General features: G+C 35.1%; 1 protein-coding gene across 2 annotated transcripts in view; it reads left to right on the top strand.

Annotated features, from left to right (window-relative positions):
- The window catches only part of LOC143222361 (lachesin-like), a 40,922-nt gene extending 21,382 nt beyond the window's left edge, over positions 1 to 19,540 (top strand). The window contains exons 4-9 of one of the 2 annotated variants that reach the window (XR_013012200.1): positions 1,791 to 1,964; positions 2,643 to 2,771; positions 7,286 to 7,573; positions 11,482 to 11,540; positions 14,860 to 14,937; positions 18,255 to 18,272. Coding sequence is in view for 1 of the 2 variants with exons in the window: in XM_076448802.1 (XP_076304917.1) it covers positions 1,791 to 1,964; positions 2,643 to 2,771; positions 7,286 to 7,573; positions 14,860 to 14,937; positions 18,255 to 18,340 (755 nt within the window). In the remaining variant the exon portion in view is untranslated. Of the gene's footprint in view, positions 1 to 1,790; positions 1,965 to 2,642; positions 2,772 to 7,285; positions 7,574 to 11,481; positions 11,541 to 14,859; positions 14,938 to 18,254 lie in introns of both variants that reach the window. The other variant, XM_076448802.1, reaches the window with a different exon arrangement.
- The last annotated feature ends 1,586 nt before the right edge of the window (positions 19,541 to 21,126 follow it).

The raw sequence follows: 21,126 nt of genomic DNA, 5'->3' as shown, positions 1-21,126 counted from the left end.
GTCTTACACTGCTAAATTAGGGACGGCTAGCACAGATAGTCCTCGTGTATCTTTGCGCGAAATTCAAACCAATCGCTACAAAGAATAACGTGTAGTAACACACATTTCAATGAAGTGTATGCGCCAACAAACGACTGTATCAGATAGCAGTTTTCACGTTCGTCTAGGCTCCAGGTCTAGGGGTTGGTCTCTTCCTCGATAATAAATTAATCAATGAACACGATAAACACGGTTTTGTATGGAAGTAAAGTATGATTTGCTTTCTTTTAATAAAATATTATATTTTTAGTTTCATTTCCTAGATGGAGGCACTCAATAAAATCAGTTCAAAAATTCGCGTCTTTATTTTGTTCACAAATTTTTGGTGTACTCAAAAGAAAAGTTGTTGAACTGGCTTTATTAATGCTGTATAAAAGTAGTTATACAATGAACACGAACCGATTTAAAAAATGTATAAGTTAAACAGTTTTAAAATATATACTGACTTCGGTAGTTTTTTAAGATATTGAGTTGAATGATTTAAGAAAGTTTGTGTTTTTATGTGTTTTCTTATAGCAAAGTCACATCGGGCTCTCTCCTGTGTCCACCGAAGAGAATCGAGCCTCTGATTTTAGCGCTATAAATTCGAAAATTTACCGCTGTCCCTGCGAGGGACTTAAGACAGTTATTAAGCTCAATAGTTTTAAGATACTTACTATATTAAAAAATATATATCGAATAAAGTCGATAACGACATTGGGTTAATCTGCTTTGAAAAGGGTTTAACGTCGAGTAACTTTATGGAGGGGGGTTATGATCAATGCTTGGCATAGTCTGATGGTTAGGACGCTCAGTCCGTATCTGCGTGTCGCGGGGTCGAATTCCGTCAACGCATATGGTCGCTTTTCTAACCGTGAGGGCGTTATAAAGTCACGGTACATTCCACTATTTGTTGCTAAAAGATTAGCCAAGATTTGGCAGTGGGTGGTGATGACTAACTAGCTATTTTCCTCTAGCCATATTACAGCAGCTAGCGGTGTAGTTTTACGGGAAATTCTAAACAAAACAAAAACTTTAGGTTTGTTTGTTTTGAATTTCACGCAAAACTATACGAGGGCTATCTGCGTTAGCCGTCCCTAATTTAGCAGTGTAAGACTGGAGGGAAGGCAGCTATTCATCACCACCCACAGCCAACTCTAGGGCTACTCTTTTACCAACGAATAGTGGGATTGACCGACACATTATAACGCCCCCCACGGTTGAAAGGGCGAGTATGTTGGGTGCGACTTTAACACATTTGGCCATGCTAGGCCCAAACTTTAGGCATTGTGCGAATAATTGATGAAACTAAACTTCCATCCCAGATAAGCAAATCTAACAATGAAGTTGAAAAACAAATAACAGAACCTTGTCACTAGAAATTGTCTTAGCTCTAAAAACAAAACCTCAACAACTACAAACTTTAGGTCTAGAACAAAACATTAACCTGTATCAAAGTACTTTCGATCATTTGGACGTGAGACAAAAATTAATCGAACTTGGAGAGATCGCGAGATTAGCGCGTGGATGTGTGATGTCATTTTGTGCTATTTTCTTAAGGAACTGAGTAAACGCTCTTTACAAAATAAACAGTCGTCTAGAGCCCTTTGTTTCTCGACTTATTACGGATAAGACTGTAACTCGTAAGTCATGCATCACACACAAACACACACAAGCTACGTTTTTTTTCCCATTACCCGAAGGTGTGAACTTCTAACCAATCTTCGTACAATAACATGCATTTCAAATCACGGTTTCTATTATTTCGTCAGTTCCGCCGGAAATCATTGGGCCCGAGAGCAGTACTGACGTGCTCGTGAGGGAAGGAGTCAGCGTAACCCTGACGTGTCGAACCAAAGGTTATCCCACACCGACGATATCTTGGAGACGAGAAGACGAGCAACCCGTATCAGCAGGAAACTGGAAGACAAACATGATGATTCGTGGTGAGAATATAAAATTAAAAAGGCATTAGCTTGGCAAGCCCATATCAGAATTTTAAAAAAATTGCATATATTTTTGTCTTTTAAATGCCTTCCATTGAATTATTAAAGAGAGATTAGCACTGCCATTTGCAGCTGTTAGTTACTGAATATGATAATTCTCATAATTTCAGTGTTGATGATAGCCCTAAAAGACTTAAATGAGACTCGAGGAAACAACGTGATACTCACGTGCACGCCAATCTGCATTCTGCATCGTTACTGATTTCCGCGTCTCATAAAACAGTATTTTAAAAATCTAAACCTTTCATCTCTTGTGTCATCAATTCTTAACACGTAGTAACTCGAGACCACCCCTCATTAAATTAAATGTCTCTTCCCTAAAAGTACAGGGTAATGTAGAAAACTTGGGTTTTGACAAAGAGACGCTGATCATAAGAACAAACGGGATCAAAAATATTTGGTGAATAAAAGTTAAAGATATCCATAAAAACCCAATTTGTCGAAACCTGCAGGGTTTACATTGTTATTGTTTAACTTTGATTCTCCCTTAAAAACGCACATTCGTAACAAAATAATAATATTATTTTCCAGGTTGGTAGAATTATTTGAACAAAGATGTATTTTATTTAAGTCAAGATACGTTACTCTAACAAGAGATTCAAACTTTCGTATTTATAGGAAAGTCTATCACTGGAGAAACCCTAAACATCACTAAAGTAAGTAGGCTTCATATGGGTGCTTATTTGTGCATCGCATCAAATGGTGTTCCTCCATCGGTCAGTCGAAGAATTGTGCTACAAGTAAACTGTAAGTGGACCAAAATATGACATTGTAAGTTTAGTGTTTTAAAAGTATCGAATATCAGCACGTGCCATGTGAAAAGTGTACGGTAACTGGAAGTATTTGTTATAGATAAACTGTAAGATATAGAATCGTGTAGAATGTTAATGGTACCTGTCAGTTCTTGTCCTGTATAAACTGAAAGATATAGAATCGTGTAGAATATTAATGGTACCTGTCAGTTCTTGTCCTGTATAAATTGTAAGATATAGAATCGTGCAGAATGTTAATGGTGCCTGTCAGTTCTTGTCCTGTATAAACTGAAAGATATAGAATCGTGTAGAATATTAATGGTGCCTGTTAGTTCTTGTCCTGTATAAACTGAAAGATATAGAATCGTGTAGAATATTAATGGTGCCTGTCAGTTCTTGTCCTGTATAAACTGAAAGATATAGAATCATAGAGAATATTAATGGTGTTTGTCAGTTTTTGTCCTGTATAAACTGAAAAATATAGAATCGTGTAGAATGTTAATGGTACCTGTCAGTTCTTGTCCTGTATAAACTGAAAGATATAGAATCATAGAAAATATTAATGGTGCCTGTCAGTTTTTGTCCTGTATAAACTGAAAGATATAGAATCGTGTAGAATGTTAATGGTACCTGTCAGTTCTTGTCCTCTATAAACTGAAAGATATAGAATCGTGTAGAATATTAATAATGCCTGTCAGTTCTTGTCCTATATAAACTGAAAGATATAGAATCGTGTAGAATATTAATGGTGCCTGTCAGTTCTTGTCCTGTATAAATTGTAAGATATAGAATCGTGTAGAATATTAATGGTGCCTGTCAGTTCTTGTTTTATATAAACTGAAAGATATAGAATCGTGTAGAATGTTAATGGTGCCTGTCAGTTCTTGTCCTGTATAAACTATAAGATATAGAATATTGTAGAATATTAATGGTACCTGTGAGTTCTTGTTCTGTATAAACTATAAGATATAGAATAGTGTAGAATGTTAATGGTACCTGTCAGTTCTTGTCCTGTATAAACTATAAGATATAGAATAGTGTAGAATGTTAATGGTACCTGTCAGTTCTTGTCCTGTATACACTATAAGATATAGAATAGTGTAGAATGTTAATGGTACCTGTCAGTTCTTGTCCTGTATAAACTGAAAGATATAGAATAGTGTAGAATATTAATGGTACCTGTCAGTTCTTGTCCTGTATACACTGTAAGATATAGAATAGTGTAGAATGTTAATGGTACCTGTCAGTTCTTGTCCTGTATAAACTATAAGATATAGAATAGTGTAGAATATTAATGGTACCTGTCAGTTCTTGTCCTGTATAAACTATAAGATATAGAATAGTGTAGAATATTAATGGTACCTGTCAGTTCTTGTCCTGTATACACTATAAGATATAGAATAGTGTAGAATATTAATGGTACCTGTCAGTTCTTGTTCTGTTTTAACTATAAGATATAGAATAGTGTAGAATATTAATGGTACCTGTCAGTTCTTGTTCTGTATAAACTATAAGATATAGAATAGTGTAGAATTTTAATGGTACCTGTCAGTTCTTGTCCTGTATAAACTATAAGATATAGAATAGTGTAGAATGTTAATGGTACCTGTCAGTTCTTGTCCTGTATACACTATAAGATATAGAATAGTGTAGAATGTTAATGGTACCTGTCAGTTCTTGTCCTGTATAAACTGAAAGATATAGAATAGTGTAGAATATTAATGGTACCTGTCAGTTATTGTCCTGTATACACTGTAAGATATAGAATAGTGTAGAATGTTAATGGTACCTGTCAGTTCTTGTCCTGTATACACTATAAGATATAGAATAGTGTAGTATGTTAATGGTGCCTGTCAGTTCTTGTCCTGTATACACTATAAGATATAGAATAGTGTAGAATATTAATGGTACCTGTCAGTTCTTGTTCTGTATAAACTATAAGATATAGAATAGTGTAGAATATTAATGGTACCTGTCAGTTCTTGTTCTGTATAAACTATAAGATATAGAATAGTGTAGAATGTTAATGGTACCTGTCAGTTCTTGTCCTGTATAAACTATAAGATATAGAATAGTGTAGAATATTAATGGTACCTGTCAGTTCTTGTCCTGTATACACTATAAGATATAGAATAGTGTAGAATATTAATGGTACCTGTCAGTTCTTGTCTTGTATACACTGAAAGATATAGAATAGTGTAGAATATTAATGGTGCCTGTCAGTTCTTGTCCTGTATAAACTATAAGATATAGAATATTGTAGAATATTAATGGTACCTGTGAGTTCTTGTTCTGTATAAACTATAAGATATAGAATAGTGTAGAATGTTAATGGTACCTGTCAGTTCTTGTCCTGTATAAACTATAAGATATAGAATAGTGTAGAATGTTAATGGTACCTGTCAGTTCTTGTCCTGTATACACTATAAGATATAGAATAGTGTAGAATGTTAATGGTACCTGTCAGTTCTTGTCCTGTATAAACTGAAAGATATAGAATAGTGTAGAATATTAATGGTACCTGTCAGTTCTTGTCCTGTATACACTGTAAGATATAGAATAGTGTAGAATGTTAATGGTACCTGTCAGTTCTTGTCCTGTATACACTATAAGATATAGAATAGTGTAGAATGTTAATGGTACCTGTCAGTTCTTGTCCTGTATACACTATAAGATATAGAATAGTGTAGAATATTAATGGTACCTGTCAGTTCTTGTCCTGTATAAACTATAAGATATAGAATAGTGTAGAATATTAATGGTACCTGTCAGTTCTTGTCCTGTATACACTATAAGATATAGAATAGTGTAGAATATTAATGGTACCTGTCAGTTCTTGTTCTGTATAAACTATAAGATATAGAATAGTGTAGAATATTAATGGTACCTGTCAGTTCTTGTTCTGTATAAACTATAAGATATAGAATAGTGTAGAATTTTAATGGTACCTGTCAGTTCTTGTCCTGTATAAACTATAAGATATAGAATAGTGTAGAATGTTAATGGTACCTGTCAGTTCTTGTCCTGTATACACTATAAGATATAGAATAGTGTAGAATGTTAATGGTACCTGTCAGTTCTTGTCCTGTATAAACTGAAAGATATAGAATAGTGTAGAATATTAATGGTACCTGTCAGTTCTTGTCCTGTATACACTGTAAGATATAGAATAGTGTAGAATGTTAATGGTACCTGTCAGTTCTTGTCCTGTATACACTATAAGATATAGAATAGTGTAGAATGTTAATGGTACCTGTCAGTTCTTGTCCTGTATAAACTATAAGATATAGAATAGTGTAGAATATTAATGGTACCTGTCAGTTCTTGTCCTGTATTAACTATAAGATATAGAATAGTGTAGAATATTAATGGTACCTGTCAGTTCTTGTCCTGTATACACTATAAGATATAGAATAGTGTAGAATATTAATGGTACCTGTCAGTTCTTGTTCTGTATAAACTATAAGATATAGAATAGTGTAGAATATTAATGGTACCTGTCAGTTCTTGTTCTGTATAAACTATAAGATATAGAATAGTGTAGAGTGTTAATGGTACCTGTCAGTTCTTGTCCTGTATAAACTATAAGATATAGAATAGTGTAGAATATTAATGGTACCTGTCAGTTCTTGTCCTGTATACACTATAAGATATAGAATAGTGTAGAATATTAATGGTACCTGTCAGTTCTTGTCTTGTATACACTGAAGGATATAGAATAGTGTAGAATATTAATGGTACCTGTCAGTTCTTGTTCTGTATAAACTATAAGATATAGAATAGTGTAGAATATTAATGGTACCTGTCAGTTCTTGTTCTGTATAAACTATGAGATATAGAATAGTGTAGAATGTTAATGGTACCTGTCAGTTCTTGTTCTGTATGAACTATAAGATATAGAATAGTGTAGAATGTTAATGGTACCTGTCAGTTCTTGTCCTGTATGAACTATAAGATATAGAATAGTGTAGAATATTAATGGTACCTGTCAGTTTTTGTCCCGTATAAACTATAAGATATAGAATAGTGTAGAATATTAATGGTACCTGTCAGTTCTTGTCCTGTATAAATTGTAAGATATAGAATCGTGTAGAATGTTAATGGTACCTGTCAGTTCTTGTCCTGTATAAACTATAAGATATAGAATAGTGTAGAATATTAATGGTACCTGTCAGTTCTTGTCCTGTATAAACTGTAAGATATAGAATAGTGTAGAATATTAATGGTACCTGTCAGTTCTTGTCCTGTATAAACTATAAGATATAGAATAGTGTAGAATGTTAATGGTACCTGTCAGTTCTTGTCCTGTATAAACTATAAGATATAGAATAGTGTAGAATATTAATGGTACCTGTCAGTTCTTGTCCTGTATAAACTGAAAGATATAGAATAGTGTAGAATGTTAATGGTACCTGTCAGTTCTTGTACTGTATAAACTATAAGATATAGAATAGTGTAGAATATTAATGGTACCTGTCAGTTCTTGTCCTGTATACACTCCTCATCTAGTTCCACCAATGATCTGGATCCCACACCAACTGGTTGGATCCTTAGTTTGGAGCAACGTCACTTTGGAATGTCATACTGAAGCCTTCCCTATGTCCATCAACTACTGGACCAAGGAAGAAGGTGAAATGATCGTATCTGACCAGAAGTACGTGACAGAGACGCACGAGGAGACCTATAAAGTCCATATGCAGCTGGTCATCTTATTTGTGACCCCAGACGACTATGGAAGTTACCGATGTTTTGCTAAAAACTCTCTAGGGTCAACAGAAGGGTCAATTAGGCTTTACGGTATGATTTTATTAACCTCCAAAGTACTAGTAAATGTTTTGACGAACCCTTTATCTCCTCTCAATAGGTTAGACAAGTTATCTGTTCATTCATATTACACTGCACAACAATTTTTTGAAAAGTTTTTGCTGATTGTAACAGGTACCTGGTGGGTATGCACAAATATAGTTTTGGTTTTGCTTCATCACGTAAGAATTCTGAGAAATAGACAGTTAACTGTTTAACGTATTTAATTACGTGTATGTTTCTGATACGCTATTAAGTTCAACATAATTAAAAGTGTTTTGCTCCTGATTTCCGTTTGTATTCAATGTCCAGTGCATCACGTTACATTGTCCAACAGTAGTCAACAAGCATTGACGGATTCCAGTTGCTCTGATATCGTTTTTCCATTGCAGCAAAACTGAAGATTTCGATGAAACGGTACGTGATGGGCAAATATGGATGTAATTTTCGTGATCAACAGCCAAAATCTATAAGGAACACCCAACAGTGTTCAAGAAGCAAAAACTTTGTTGTGCAGTGTTATCAAGCTACTCTGGTCAATTTTACTTTTCAGTTACATAAACTGACTGGTCCTGTTGATTTTCTCTCTTCACTAGTTATCTGACCAGTGTGAGTGGTGTTCTGTCAGATACGAGAGTATGCTTGCTTTTTTGTTTGCTTGTTTTTAATTTCGCTCAAAGCTACACGAGGGCTATCTGCACTAGCCGTCCCTAATTTAGCAGTGTAGGACTAGAGGGAAGGCAGCTAGACATCACCACCCACCGCCATCTCTTGACTACTCTTTACCAACGAATAGTTGGAATGACCGTCACATTATAACGCCCCACACCTGAAAGGGCGAGTATGTTCGGGTACGAGAGGGATTTGAACGTGCAACCCTCGTATTACGAGCCTTGTGCCCTAACTACCTGGCCATGCTGGGCCAAAACAGACTGATATAAATAGTTTTCCTCGTCAAGTAACAAACGTCTTAAGTCAGATTCATCCTGTTCGACATCTAGACGTAACTTAATGATTGCTTCACTCTTTTATGGAATTCAGATGGCCTAACCAAATCTTCCACTTGACACGAAACTATGATACTGATGACTGTAATAAACAGTCATATGTCGCAATCCCCTTGTGGCAAGAATGGAAAGTACTGTTTGTTTTCCTTGGTTCCATGTAGATAAACGTTTATCACCTGTTGAAGTTATTACTGATTTGGCTTCTAGTAGAAGAAGTACTGTCACAGACACCACGATCATCTCTATTCTTCTGATAAGTTCAGAACACGTTACTCGCTTGAGACGTCACGTGCAACTCTTCTATTTGAAGAGCTTCAAATTTCATCGTCTTTTTTTTCTTCTTGGTAGTATTTTTGTACTAACGACAGCAACTTGCAATGGATCAGAATTAGAGAGCGAAGGATAAGAACTGTTAATGTTTGACAGAGTTTGCAATGTGTTAAGTATAACTTTGAATTATAAGCAACTTTACAGCTGGATGCTCAGAAATTAAATGTAAACCTTTAATAAAAGTCCAGAAATACTTTATGTATTCATAGACCATCATCTTCTGGATGAGTCCATATTCATACACCTTTAAAATTTGTTTGTGTTTTCCTGTGGACCGAGCGTTATCCAGAGTGTCGAGCTATGGATCATAAGGTCCGTAGTTTGAGGCGTGATAAACTCACATAATAAACGTGACAGTCAGTACTGTTATGATTGAAGTACCAGAAAGGTCCCTCTGATGATTGGTCAGTGGTTCGAAATTAAGAACGGTTATACCTAAACCTTCGGCCCGGCATGGCCAGGTGATTAAAGCACTCGACTCGTAATATGAAGGTCGCGGGTTCGAATCCCCGTCACACCAAACATAGTCGCCCTTTCAGCCGTGGGGACGTTATAATGTACGGTCAATCCAACTATTCATTGGTAAAAGAGTAGTCCAAGAGTTGGCGGTGGGTGGCGATGACTACTTGCCATCCCTATCGTCTTACACTGCTAAATTAGGGACGGCTAGTTTAGATAGTCCTCGAGTAGCTTTGTGCGAAATTGGAAACAAACCAAACCAAACCTAAGCCTTAGGAATCTCTGGCCTGGACATTCAGTCAGCATGCGCATAAGGTACCGTTCGGTTTCAATATCACAATTCCGTTTTTCTGTGTACTCACTGGGTGACGTCAGTTAATTTGAAACTCTCCTATTAATCAGTCTCATGACTATAATAAAAAGGAGAGTTTCCCATTAAAGTGTGTTGTAAGGACTTATGGATAATGTTGTTTTAAATTAATAAATCACAAACCAAGTTACTGCTACCAGTAGTAGTAGGGTAAACGAAGATTTATTTCTGAATTAATTTGTTCAAGATAATGTTAACCAGACTTCAGGTTATGGTCTTACAACATGACCAAGTTTTGTTAGATAACGTTAACCAGACTTCAAACTATGGTCTTACGACATGACCAAGTCGTGTTACATAACGTTAACCAGACTTCAGGTTATGGTCTTACAACATGACCAAGTTTTGTTAGATAACGTTAACCAGACTTCAAGCTATGGTCTTACAACATGACCAAGTTTTGTTAGATAACGTTAACCAGACTTCAAGCTATGGTCTTACGACATGACCAAGTCGTGTTACATAACGTTAACCAGACTTCAGGCTATGGTCTAACGACATGACCAAGTCGTGTTAGATGACGTTAACCAGACTTCAGGTTATGGTCTAACGACATGACCAAGTCGTGTTAGATAACGTTAACCAGACTTCAAGCTATGGTCTTACGACATGACCAAGTCGTGTTAGATAACGTTAACCAGACTTCAGGTTATGGTCTTACAACATGACCAAGTTTTGTTAGATAACGTTAACCAGACTTCAAACTATGGTCTTACGACATGACCAAGTCGTGTTACATAACGTTAACCAGACTTCAGGTTATGGTCTTACAACATGACCAAGTTTTGTTAGATAACGTTAACCAGACTTCAAGCTATGGTCTTACAACATGACCAAGTTTTGTTAGATAACGTTAACCAGACTTCAAGCTATGGTCTTACGACATGACCAAGTCGTGTTACATAACGTTAACCAGACTTCAGGCTATGGTCTAACGACATGACCAAGTCGTGTTAGATGACGTTAACCAGACTTCAGGTTATGGTCTAACGACATGACCAAGTCGTGTTAGATAACGTTAACCAGACTTCAAGCTATGGTCTTACGACATGACCAAGTCGTGTTAGATAACGTTAACCAGACTTCAGGTTATGGTCTTACAACATGACCAAGTTTTGTTAGATAACGTTAACCAGACTTCAAGCTATGGTCTTACGACATGACCAAGTCGTGTTACATAACGTTAACCAGACTTCAGGCTATGGTCTTACGACATGACTAAGTCGTGTTACATAACGTTAACCAGACTTCAGGCTATGGTCTTACGACATGACCAAGTCGTGTTACATAACGTTAACCAGACTTCAGGCTATGGTCTTACGACATGACCAAGTCGTGTTACATAACGTTAACCAGACTTCAGGCTATGGTCTAACGACATGACCAAGTCGTGTTACATAACGTTAACCAGACTTCAGGTTATGGTCTTACGACATGACCAAGTCGTGTTAGATAACGTTAAGCAGTATTTGGGTTATGATTCCACAACATGGTTAAGTTGTGCAGATAAGTTATGGTTGTTTAAACAATGATTAAAGTCATCGTTACATGTTGTTTTGTTCTGGTTGTTCAAACAAATTAAAAGCATATTTACGTATTGTTTAAACAATGATTAAAATCACAGTTACGAGTTTTGTTTTCGTTATTTAATTGTTAGCACATGTAGGTGTTTTAAACGGTGAATGTATAAAGATTTAATTATAGCTGTGAAACCTGATGTTTTCTTATTGATATAGAAGTCCACGAAGCATCTGATAAAGAAAAGTTTTTTCGACTTTATTCCAAAACGTGAACGGTGAGTCGAAGATAATTTAATTAATGTGTTCTCTGCCTTCGCCTGTTACTCGTTAGAGGCTAGAGTCAGCTTCGTAGAAAAAGTATGGAAGATTATTATTTGTTATCTTCTTAGATGGTCACATGATGTCCTTCATGAATGACTTGTAACCCAAGATTCTCCAGTGTTGATTGATCGATAGCAAATAATGCACGACAAGTTTATCAGAGACAAATCCGTTCTAAACTGGTTTTTTTCTTTTGAAACTCTTCATATGTCGCGGTAGTGATTATATATATATATATGTATGTGACATTTTGAAATATGTAGCTTAAGATATGTCCGCTAAGAGACAAGAAATAAAATTAGTTTCATCTTCATATATCTAAACATTTACATACATGTCAAAAATTTTTAATCGCCTCATAGACGGCGCGCATCTACGCTGAAGAGAAACATTAATAATTTTCTAACTACCGAATTTTATTCATCCATTTCGTTTTAAGATTATTATATTTACTTACTACATAGTTTGATGAACAGATCGTTTGAGTGAATAGTGTTTTATATATATATTTCCTCACAAATAAAACTTCATAAATTTACATAAAGGGTTTAAGTGGTTCAGTTTTCACTTTATTTTTGAATTTCGCGCAAGAACAACTTATTCAAATTTATCACAATCAATTTGATAATTGGTTTGTTTGTTTGTTTTTGAATTTCACACAAAGCTACACGAGGGCTATCAGCGCTAACCGTTTCTAATTTAGCAATGTAAGACTAGAGGGAAGGCAGCTAGTCTTCACCACCCACTGCCAACTCTAGGGCTACTCTTTTACCAACGACTAGTGGGATTGACTGTCAACTTATAACGCCCCCACGGCTGAAAAGACAAAATGTTTGGTGGGGACTCGAATCCGCGACCCTCGGATTACGAGTGGAGTGCCTTAACCACCTGGCCATGCTGGGCATGATTTTTCTCATTTTATATTAGATGAGAAATTCGAGTTTACGCCAGTCTCTCTCATGATTCTCAATAACTTCGTGATCACAAATAAATTTACATTCTGTGAATGAAATCTCCTCTCAGGTGGCTTAGCCGTAAGCTAGAGTACTTTATAATGCTTAAATCTGGTGTTCGATCCCGGTACGACACACGTTCCTTAGTGTGCAGCATTGCACTTAACAACAACAACAATGAAAAAAAAATGTTCACAAAGGGAAAATAGAAACCAAAGTTGCACTGATTTGCATACAAAGTCGATACAATATGAACTTTTTGAAAGACATATTGTACTTTACAATATATCTTAAAATTTATAATGTTTCTAGCATTCACTTATGAGTTACACCATTTAAAATAAATAAGCTATAAGTTAGTGTGAGAAAGTATGTAATTAGAAAGCCTGGAAGGAAAATGTAGATACGTTTTAACACTTTTAACCACCAGAGAATCACAGCGCTGTGTTTCGCCCAATCTTCTTAAGACTAGGAAATGAGAATTTCATTGTTAGGTTCTTGCTGTAAGCAATTAGGCCTTAACTATTTTGTATATATATCAGCTTTCTGCCTAACCCAAGTTTCTATTACGTAGAAGAATCATCCAAACGACCAGTCTCCCCTGTGTAGTCTCTACACTTCAACAGGACTTTTAATTCGTTTGAAACCGATTTATTAGCAGATAGTTCGTTTTGGAAATAAGTTCAAGTGTTGAATGGTTTAATAGCCACTGTAATTAGAAGACGTATCGATCGTCTGCTGACGTCATCAGCTCGATGTAACGTCGAAGGTTTAGCTTAAAATCGCTTACTGATATATCGATTAAATGTGCATTATTTTTGATAATCTGAAGAACAAAACGTACACACGTACTCTGCCGTACGGTTGGATCTATGGTTATATTAAGACTTCTTTCATTTTAGAAATAACTTGTCACATCTCTTCGGATTGAAGGTGTTTTATTTCTATTGTTAGTGTTCAGAAGAAAGTCAGGATTGTGTAACATTATCACACATCGGATTGAAGGTGTTTTATTTCTATTGTTAATAGTATTATTAGTTGTTCATTGTTACTTTGAGTTACAGTGTTAGTTATTCTGTATAATATTCCAAGTATTATTACTTTTTAACTTTACACATTGTAATCATATTTTAATTATAGATATTGTTTTACACTGGCCACGCCCCCATCTGATCAGCGGTAAATCTCAAGACTTATGTGGCTGAAAATTAGGTTTCAATATCCGTGGTGGGCATAGCACAGATAGCCCATTTTGTAGCTTTGTGCTTAACTTTAAACCAACAAACAGAAACACTGGTAGCTTAAGAAATTTAGTTTAGCCCTATATGCATATATTAAGCTGACCAAACTTCGGGAGATATTATTGGAATTACGGCCGAAAATATCCTTAGTAGCGAAGGTATCCAATTGAAGAAATACTGTATTTTAATCTTTATAAGAAGAGACCCGGGAATAGTATATTCAACTGGCAGTATTTTACGCTTTGAATAATCCAATCACTGCTCTTTTTGTTTTGAAACCTCCACTATTTTGTCAATTTATGTGGAACATCTTTCAGTTAAGCTCTTGGGAACCTTTCATGTAGGTGGTAGACAAATTATCTATTATCAAACATCGCCATTAAACCTTGATCTAGAAGCTTAAAACAATGTATTTCGATAAAATAAATCATGTGGAATTGTGATTAAAGTTTAAAGGTTAACATCTATTATGAAAATCATGTTGTATTATGTTCAACATTTGGGTCTAAACATTCTAAACCTTTCATGGGTATTTTATGCAGTTTAGACGTAGTGGAGGTTTAGCTTTAACAGATAGCTCCTGTATTGTTTGGCCTGGAGAAGGCCTCAGTATAGAAGCAGAAACGTCGTGCGACTCAAAGAAACAAACAAAAGCCAGAAAAAGGCTTAATTGTAGAAGCCGAAAAGTCGCATCACTCTGAGAAACAAATAACAACCTGACAAAAGACTCAGTATATAATCCAAAACGTCGTACCGTTCTAGAAATGACAACGGCCTGGAAAGATTTTCGGTCATTGTCCAACTCAAGCAAGAAGTCGATGCAGTCCATTAAAGCTAAGTCTCTCCAAGTAGTTATGACGTCATCATAGATGAATGTGATAAAAAACTTTATTGTTGTTTTTAAGTATATTAAAAGACAGAACCTCTCGGGTGATTTGATTTATAGATTGACGAGCAAATATTTTAATATTTTTTATTTTAATATTATTACTTCATGTTAAATGAAGTAAAAACCATAAACATACAAGACACTGACAAACTGAGTTGAAATAGTGAATTATTTGATGTTCCCTTTGCAGGTGGTCAACTAAGAATGACCGATGATTACAGCAGTAACAATAAGGGTCTGAACTCCCTCGACCAGCAACAAAACTCGGGTAAAAATAAAAAAATTTGATCTCGTTTTTCTAAGCATTTTAATTACGAAAATATAAAGCTAAGAAAATTAAACCTACATATAAATATTTGGTAAAAGTATGCAGGTTTTCTTAAGCTGATACACACTGCTGGCCAAAAATCTTAAGGTCAATAAACATAAAGAAAAAATATGCATTTTGCATTGTTAGACTTAACCATTTATTTGAGTAGAGTTTCAAAAGATGAAAATAAGAAAAGGGAAAATAAAAAGGTTTGTAGAATTTAATAGGGAAAATGTGAACTCTATGAAATTAGCCTAAATACTAGCTGGTCAAAAGTTTAAGACCATACTGAAACGAAGCGTTAATCGGTAAATACGTAACGAAATTTAGTCATTTGTGTTCAAGCATTAGCGTTGTCAACATCTCCCACTGACATCTCCTGTGTTACATTGGGTAAAAACATGGCAAAGGTTAAAAAGTTGACAGAGTTTGAACGTGGCAGAATTGTCGAGTTGTAAAAGCAAGGTTTCTCTCAACGTGTCATCGCTGGTGAGATTGGATGTAGTAAAACTGTTGTTGTAAATATCCTAAAAGACCCTGAGGGATACGGAACGAGAATTTCAAGTCGTCGGCCCAGGAAAATTTCGCCGACGTTGAACAGGAAGATTCGACGAGTTGTCCAGCAAGACACCAGCCGATTGTCGAACCAGATAAGGCCCTCACGGATGCAGAATGCAGCTCAAGAACAATAAGACGGCATCTACGAGAGAAAGGCTTTAAAAACCGTAAGCGTTTTCAAAAGCCACGTCTCCTTCCACACCACGAAACAGCTCGGTTAAACTTTGCTGAGAAGCACCAAACATGGGACGTAGAAAAGTGGACGAAGGTTTTGTTCTCTGATGAGACAAAATTTAACCTGGATAGTCCAGATGGCTTCCAACGTTACTGGCACGATAAGGATATCCTACCGGAGACATTTTCTGCATGACACAGTGGAGGAAGTTCCATAATGACCTGGGGTGCTTTTTCCTTCCATGGAACAATGAAGCTTCAGGTTATACAGGGGCGTCAAACAAAGGACGTTTTCATGTCGAATAAGGTGATTCTTTCAAACCATCTAGGTGTTCGCCTGAACTGAACCCCATTGAAATTGTTTGGGGTGGATGGCAAGAGGAGTCTATAGAAATGGACGTCAATTCCAAACAGTGCATGATCTTCCTGAAGCCATCTTCACCACTCGGAATAACATTCCAGCCAGCCTTCTGCAAACGCTTACATCGACCATGCCAAAGCGAATGTTTGAAGTTATTCGTAATGATGGCCGTGCAACTCACTACTGAGACCTCTTGTTGGGCATTTCCTACCTGTTTAGGACTTCTTTTGGTATGGTCTTAAACTTTTGGCCAGCAAGTATTTAGGCTAATTTCATATTGTTCACATTTTCCGTATTAAATGTTCAAAAAGTGTTTTATTTTTTATTTTCCCTTTATTATTGTCATCTTTCAAAGCTCTACTCAAATTAGTGGTTGAGTCTAACAACGCAAAATGCATATTTTTCTCTATGTTCATTGGCCTTAAGATTTTGGCCAGCAGTGTATATTCGTGTTCCATTTGTGGTGTATATTCCGTTTTCTAACTGATTTGTGGATTGTCTACTAGGGTGAGTGTATGAATTGCACTATTATATCTGTTTAATTTAGGCTTAATAGGCTTTCATCTATTCTTAAATACTGTTCATCATTAGCCATTAAAGTTTTTCTTGTTTTTTAAAATATATAACTCATGTCTTTACTTTTGTTTGCTTGTTTTTAACGCCCTAGCAGTAGAACCTACATAACCTAAATTACATTTAGGACTTCTGTATTGATATGGTACAATCGATGTTTAACAGATGGATATTCGATTTTTATATTTAAATTTAAAAAAAAGTTTAAGGGACATGCGCTTTACAGTTTCAATAAACAAAGAAAATTTTAAAATTGTGGGCAGGGTTACTAAGAAATGAAAGTCTGTTAGGTAATAGAGTTAAGCCTAAATTAAATAAACGTAATAATACAATTCATTTATTATTAAAATTATAAGTGTTAGTGTTCTGCATAAAGTAAAATGATTAGTTAGTGAAGGCCAATGACGTACAAAAGCTAGCCAATCATAGCACCATGTCGAACTTTAAATCTAACTTGATATTTTATTAATTCTGCTATTCGAGCAGTATTCTTATCATACCTTTGTTACTACGGAACTAATTCGGAACAGTAAAGTTTCAATAAAAAACTGTGAGACAGGGGCGTAGCCAATGGGCGTGTTAAACCCACCCTCCATGGACCCAAACTTTTTAGACAAGTTCAGTTGCCACCTGTGAAGTTTCATAAAGATCCGTGATTGCATGGCAGATAATTTCACACACAACAAATGGTCAAATACAAATTTCTGATTGAACACTTTAACACAGCAAGTTTTGTCAGAACTAGAGAAATACAATCGAATATCTATGAAAGGCTCAAACGTCTGTTCGTTCTTGCCAGGACATCTACAACACAGTTTGGTTCAACTTTAATATCACGGTGAATGTATAATGAGGCCTACTTTGCTGGGCCTGATAACTTTAAGTTGTATATTATATATATAAGCCTATATATTTATTTATGATTAAAAAAATAAGACAAACACCTCAGTGTGCCACTCTGAAATTTGCCAAAAACGTGGTCTCATAATGCATAATTCAGGCTTTTCTTTTACCGTTTTATTAAAAAAATTTCCCGGGGGGTGGGGCATGCCCCGGACTCACTTAGCATGGCTTCAGGCCTGCGGCGCTTGCATCAAGCACTCAAACTAAACTCCCCCCAGTGACCATTTTTGGCTACGCCACTGCTGTGAGATTACAGTTACTTGCTGTAAAAATGTATTTCAAGACGACTGGTGTATGTATTAAAACGTTTGTTAAAATATAGTGGAGAATAACATTTCGACCTTCTTAGGTCATCTTCGAGTTAACAACGTTGTAAACTCTCTCTCTGTTAACATGAAGATGACCTGTGAAGGTCAAAAGGTTTTTCTCTACGATGTTTTAATACACATACCAGTCGTTTTAATACACATACCAGTCGTCTTAAGAAACATTTTTACTTCAAGTTGGTTTCTTATCATCACGAGCTACTTGCTGTTCCTTAAAAGATATGCCGTAAATATACCTAAACAACGTTTAGTTAATATATTAATTGAATTTTATTCCAGATTAATCGGAACAATATATAAATAGGCTTAATGCATTGTGTTTGTTACTGTATTTGTTATATTTTCACAAGTCAATCTCTCCTTTATGATTTTGTATACAGGCTCATCGCACTACAGTCATTCAGTTCAGCTGGTGCTAAGCCTAATATTTTGGTTAACGTCGATGAATCAAAGAACCTTGAGGTGAGGTACCCAGTTTTCGCACGTGTAAAAACCCATGGACTTCTGTGTTACCTGTGGCATCTTGGACTTTACAGTTTCTACGTCATTACCTAAGCAAATGGAAAATCGGAATAATTTATGTGTGATTGATAGCCTAAGAAATTAGAAGAAAAAAAAATGGTGCGTTATTTGTAGTACTGCTGTAACGCTGGAGGCACTAATTAAGCGTTTATTGGTTCATTATTAGTCACGTGGTTAACAGGCGTTTCGTTACTCAGCCCACTCGGTCAGTTTCATAAAATGAGAGAACACATGTCGAACGATTAATACCTTCTTCTTCCTAATTACACCAGTAGCAGTATTTGGTTCAGTAAGGCTTAATTCACGTTCGTCATATACTGAAGAACTCTACTTGTTTTGACGAATAACTCATTTCTCTACAGATGTCGCCACGTGTCGCTTTTGAACATCGTAAAACAATATATTTCCATAAATACGGTTTCCAAGTTACAGTGTTTTGATCTCTTAGACAGCTATGTATGTGTGTTGCTCTGAATAATGCCATGTAATCAGTTTGATTTTGATTTTGAATGACGTAATATTTAATTTTTTGTCATTACGAACTTATGTCACATAACTGATGAACCTTACAGTTATTACTCGCTCCAATGTTCGTCGCTATTGAGATTGTATGGTTATTAAAATTTATATATAATGTCGTTTATTTTGTAACAATAATCCGAATGAGGTATAAGCAACCTGTAGAGTGTTCTATATATAACATGTCATACTGTAGATGGTTCTCTAGTGCTTCATCTAGTAGAATATAAACCTTATTTTCATTAGAACGATAATAAGCAGTGTCAGTCACGCAGAAACGGTTTGTTGAAGGGTAATGAATACATCATTTTGAAAATAGTTCAGCGTAGGTTTATGAGCTAAGCGTACATTTCACTCAGAGCATACTCATTTTAATCTGAGTAATAGAAAAGACAGCTCCGCGGATAAACGTATATTTCGCTCGAACCATCAGGGTGTTTTACTAAAGTTAACTCTAATAAAATAAAAAAATAACTCCAGGCTAAGCAAGGGTGTATTACTCAGTTTAACTCATGGGTTAAAAACAACAACTCCAGGTTATAGATACACAAAGATGTGTTACTCAAGTGAACTCTAATAGAATAAAAACAACTCCAGGTTTAACGTGTATGAGGGTGTTATTTCTCGAGTAAACTCAAATAGAAAATAAAACAGTTCTATAGTGGTATAGTATTAAAGTTCTGTAAGTTGGCTCTTTAAGAACTGGAAACCTTCAGAAAACTCCTAGTGGTGTGACCACTTTGTTATTGAAGCAATATTGTGGTCATTGTCTGTACATTAAAAATAGACTTTCTTGTTCCATAGGTAATATTTATCAGACACGCACATAGTTATCTCTTATAGTGTAAATTACTCAATGTATAAAAAGAAAAACTTCAATGTCCACTTTTTTCTTTGCCAGTTCTCGGCTTGATTAAAAGAGGAAGTCTGTAAGAGAAGTCACAAGCTCTAAATGTCGAACAAAAACACCTCTTCCACGAGACCCGTTAAACATTTTATGTTATCAAAGGATCAAATATCAAAAGATATTTATATAGGTTGTATTAACAGCAAGCAATAACCAATAACAATCAGAAATGACCAATAATATCCAGAAACAATAAGAAATAACCAATAATAGCCAGTAACAATCAGAAATGACCAATAATATCCAGAAGCAATAAGAAATCACCAATAATAAGTAGTAACAATCAGAAATAACCAATAATAACCAGTAGCAATCAGAAACAACCAATAATAACTAGTAACAATCACAAATAACCAATTATATCCAGAAGCAATAAGAAATAACCAACAATAGGCAGTAACAATAAAAAACAATCAATAATAACCAGTAACAATCAGAAACAACCAATAATAACTAGTAACAATCAGAAATAACCAATAACAATCAGAAATAACTAATAGTAGCCAGTAACAATCATAAATAACTAATAGTAGCCAGCAACAATCATAAATAACTAATAGTAGCCAGTAACAATAAAAAATAACTGATAGTAGCCAGAAACAATCACAAATAACTAATAGTAGCCAGTAACAATCAGAAATAATTAATAGTAGCCAGTAACAATCAGAAATAACCAATAATATCCAGAAACAATAAGAAGTAACCAATAATAGCCAGTAACAATCAGAAATAACTAATAATAGCCAGTAACAATCAGAAATAACTAATCGTAGCCAGTAACAATAAGAAATAGCCAATAATATCCAGAAACAATAAGAAATAACTAATAGTAGCCAGTAACAATCAGAAACAACTTATAGTAGCCAGTAACAATCAGGAATAACCAATAATAGCCAGTAGCAATCAGAAATAACCAATAATATCCAGAAATAATAAGAAATAACCAATAATATCCAGAAATAATAAGAAATAACCAATAATATCCAGAAACAATAAGAAATAACTAATAGTAGCCAATAACAATCAGAAATAACTTATAGTAGCCAGTAACAATCAGGAATAACCAATAATAGCCAGTAACAATCAGAAATAACATAATATCCAGAAATAATAAGAAATAACCAATAATATCCAGAAACAATAAGAAATAACTAATAGTAGCCAGTAACAATCAGAAATAACTAATAATAGCCAGTAACATTCAGAAATAACCAATAATAGCCAGTAACAATCAGAAATAACTAATAATAGCCAGTAACAATCAGAAATAACTAATAGTAGCCAGTAACAATCAGAAATAACCA

This window comes from Tachypleus tridentatus, chromosome 8, assembly GCF_004210375.1.
Source record: "Tachypleus tridentatus isolate NWPU-2018 chromosome 8, ASM421037v1, whole genome shotgun sequence".
NCBI classification, from domain to species: domain Eukaryota; kingdom Metazoa; phylum Arthropoda; class Merostomata; order Xiphosura; family Limulidae; genus Tachypleus; species Tachypleus tridentatus.
This window is presented reverse-complemented; position numbering and strand designations above follow the sequence as displayed.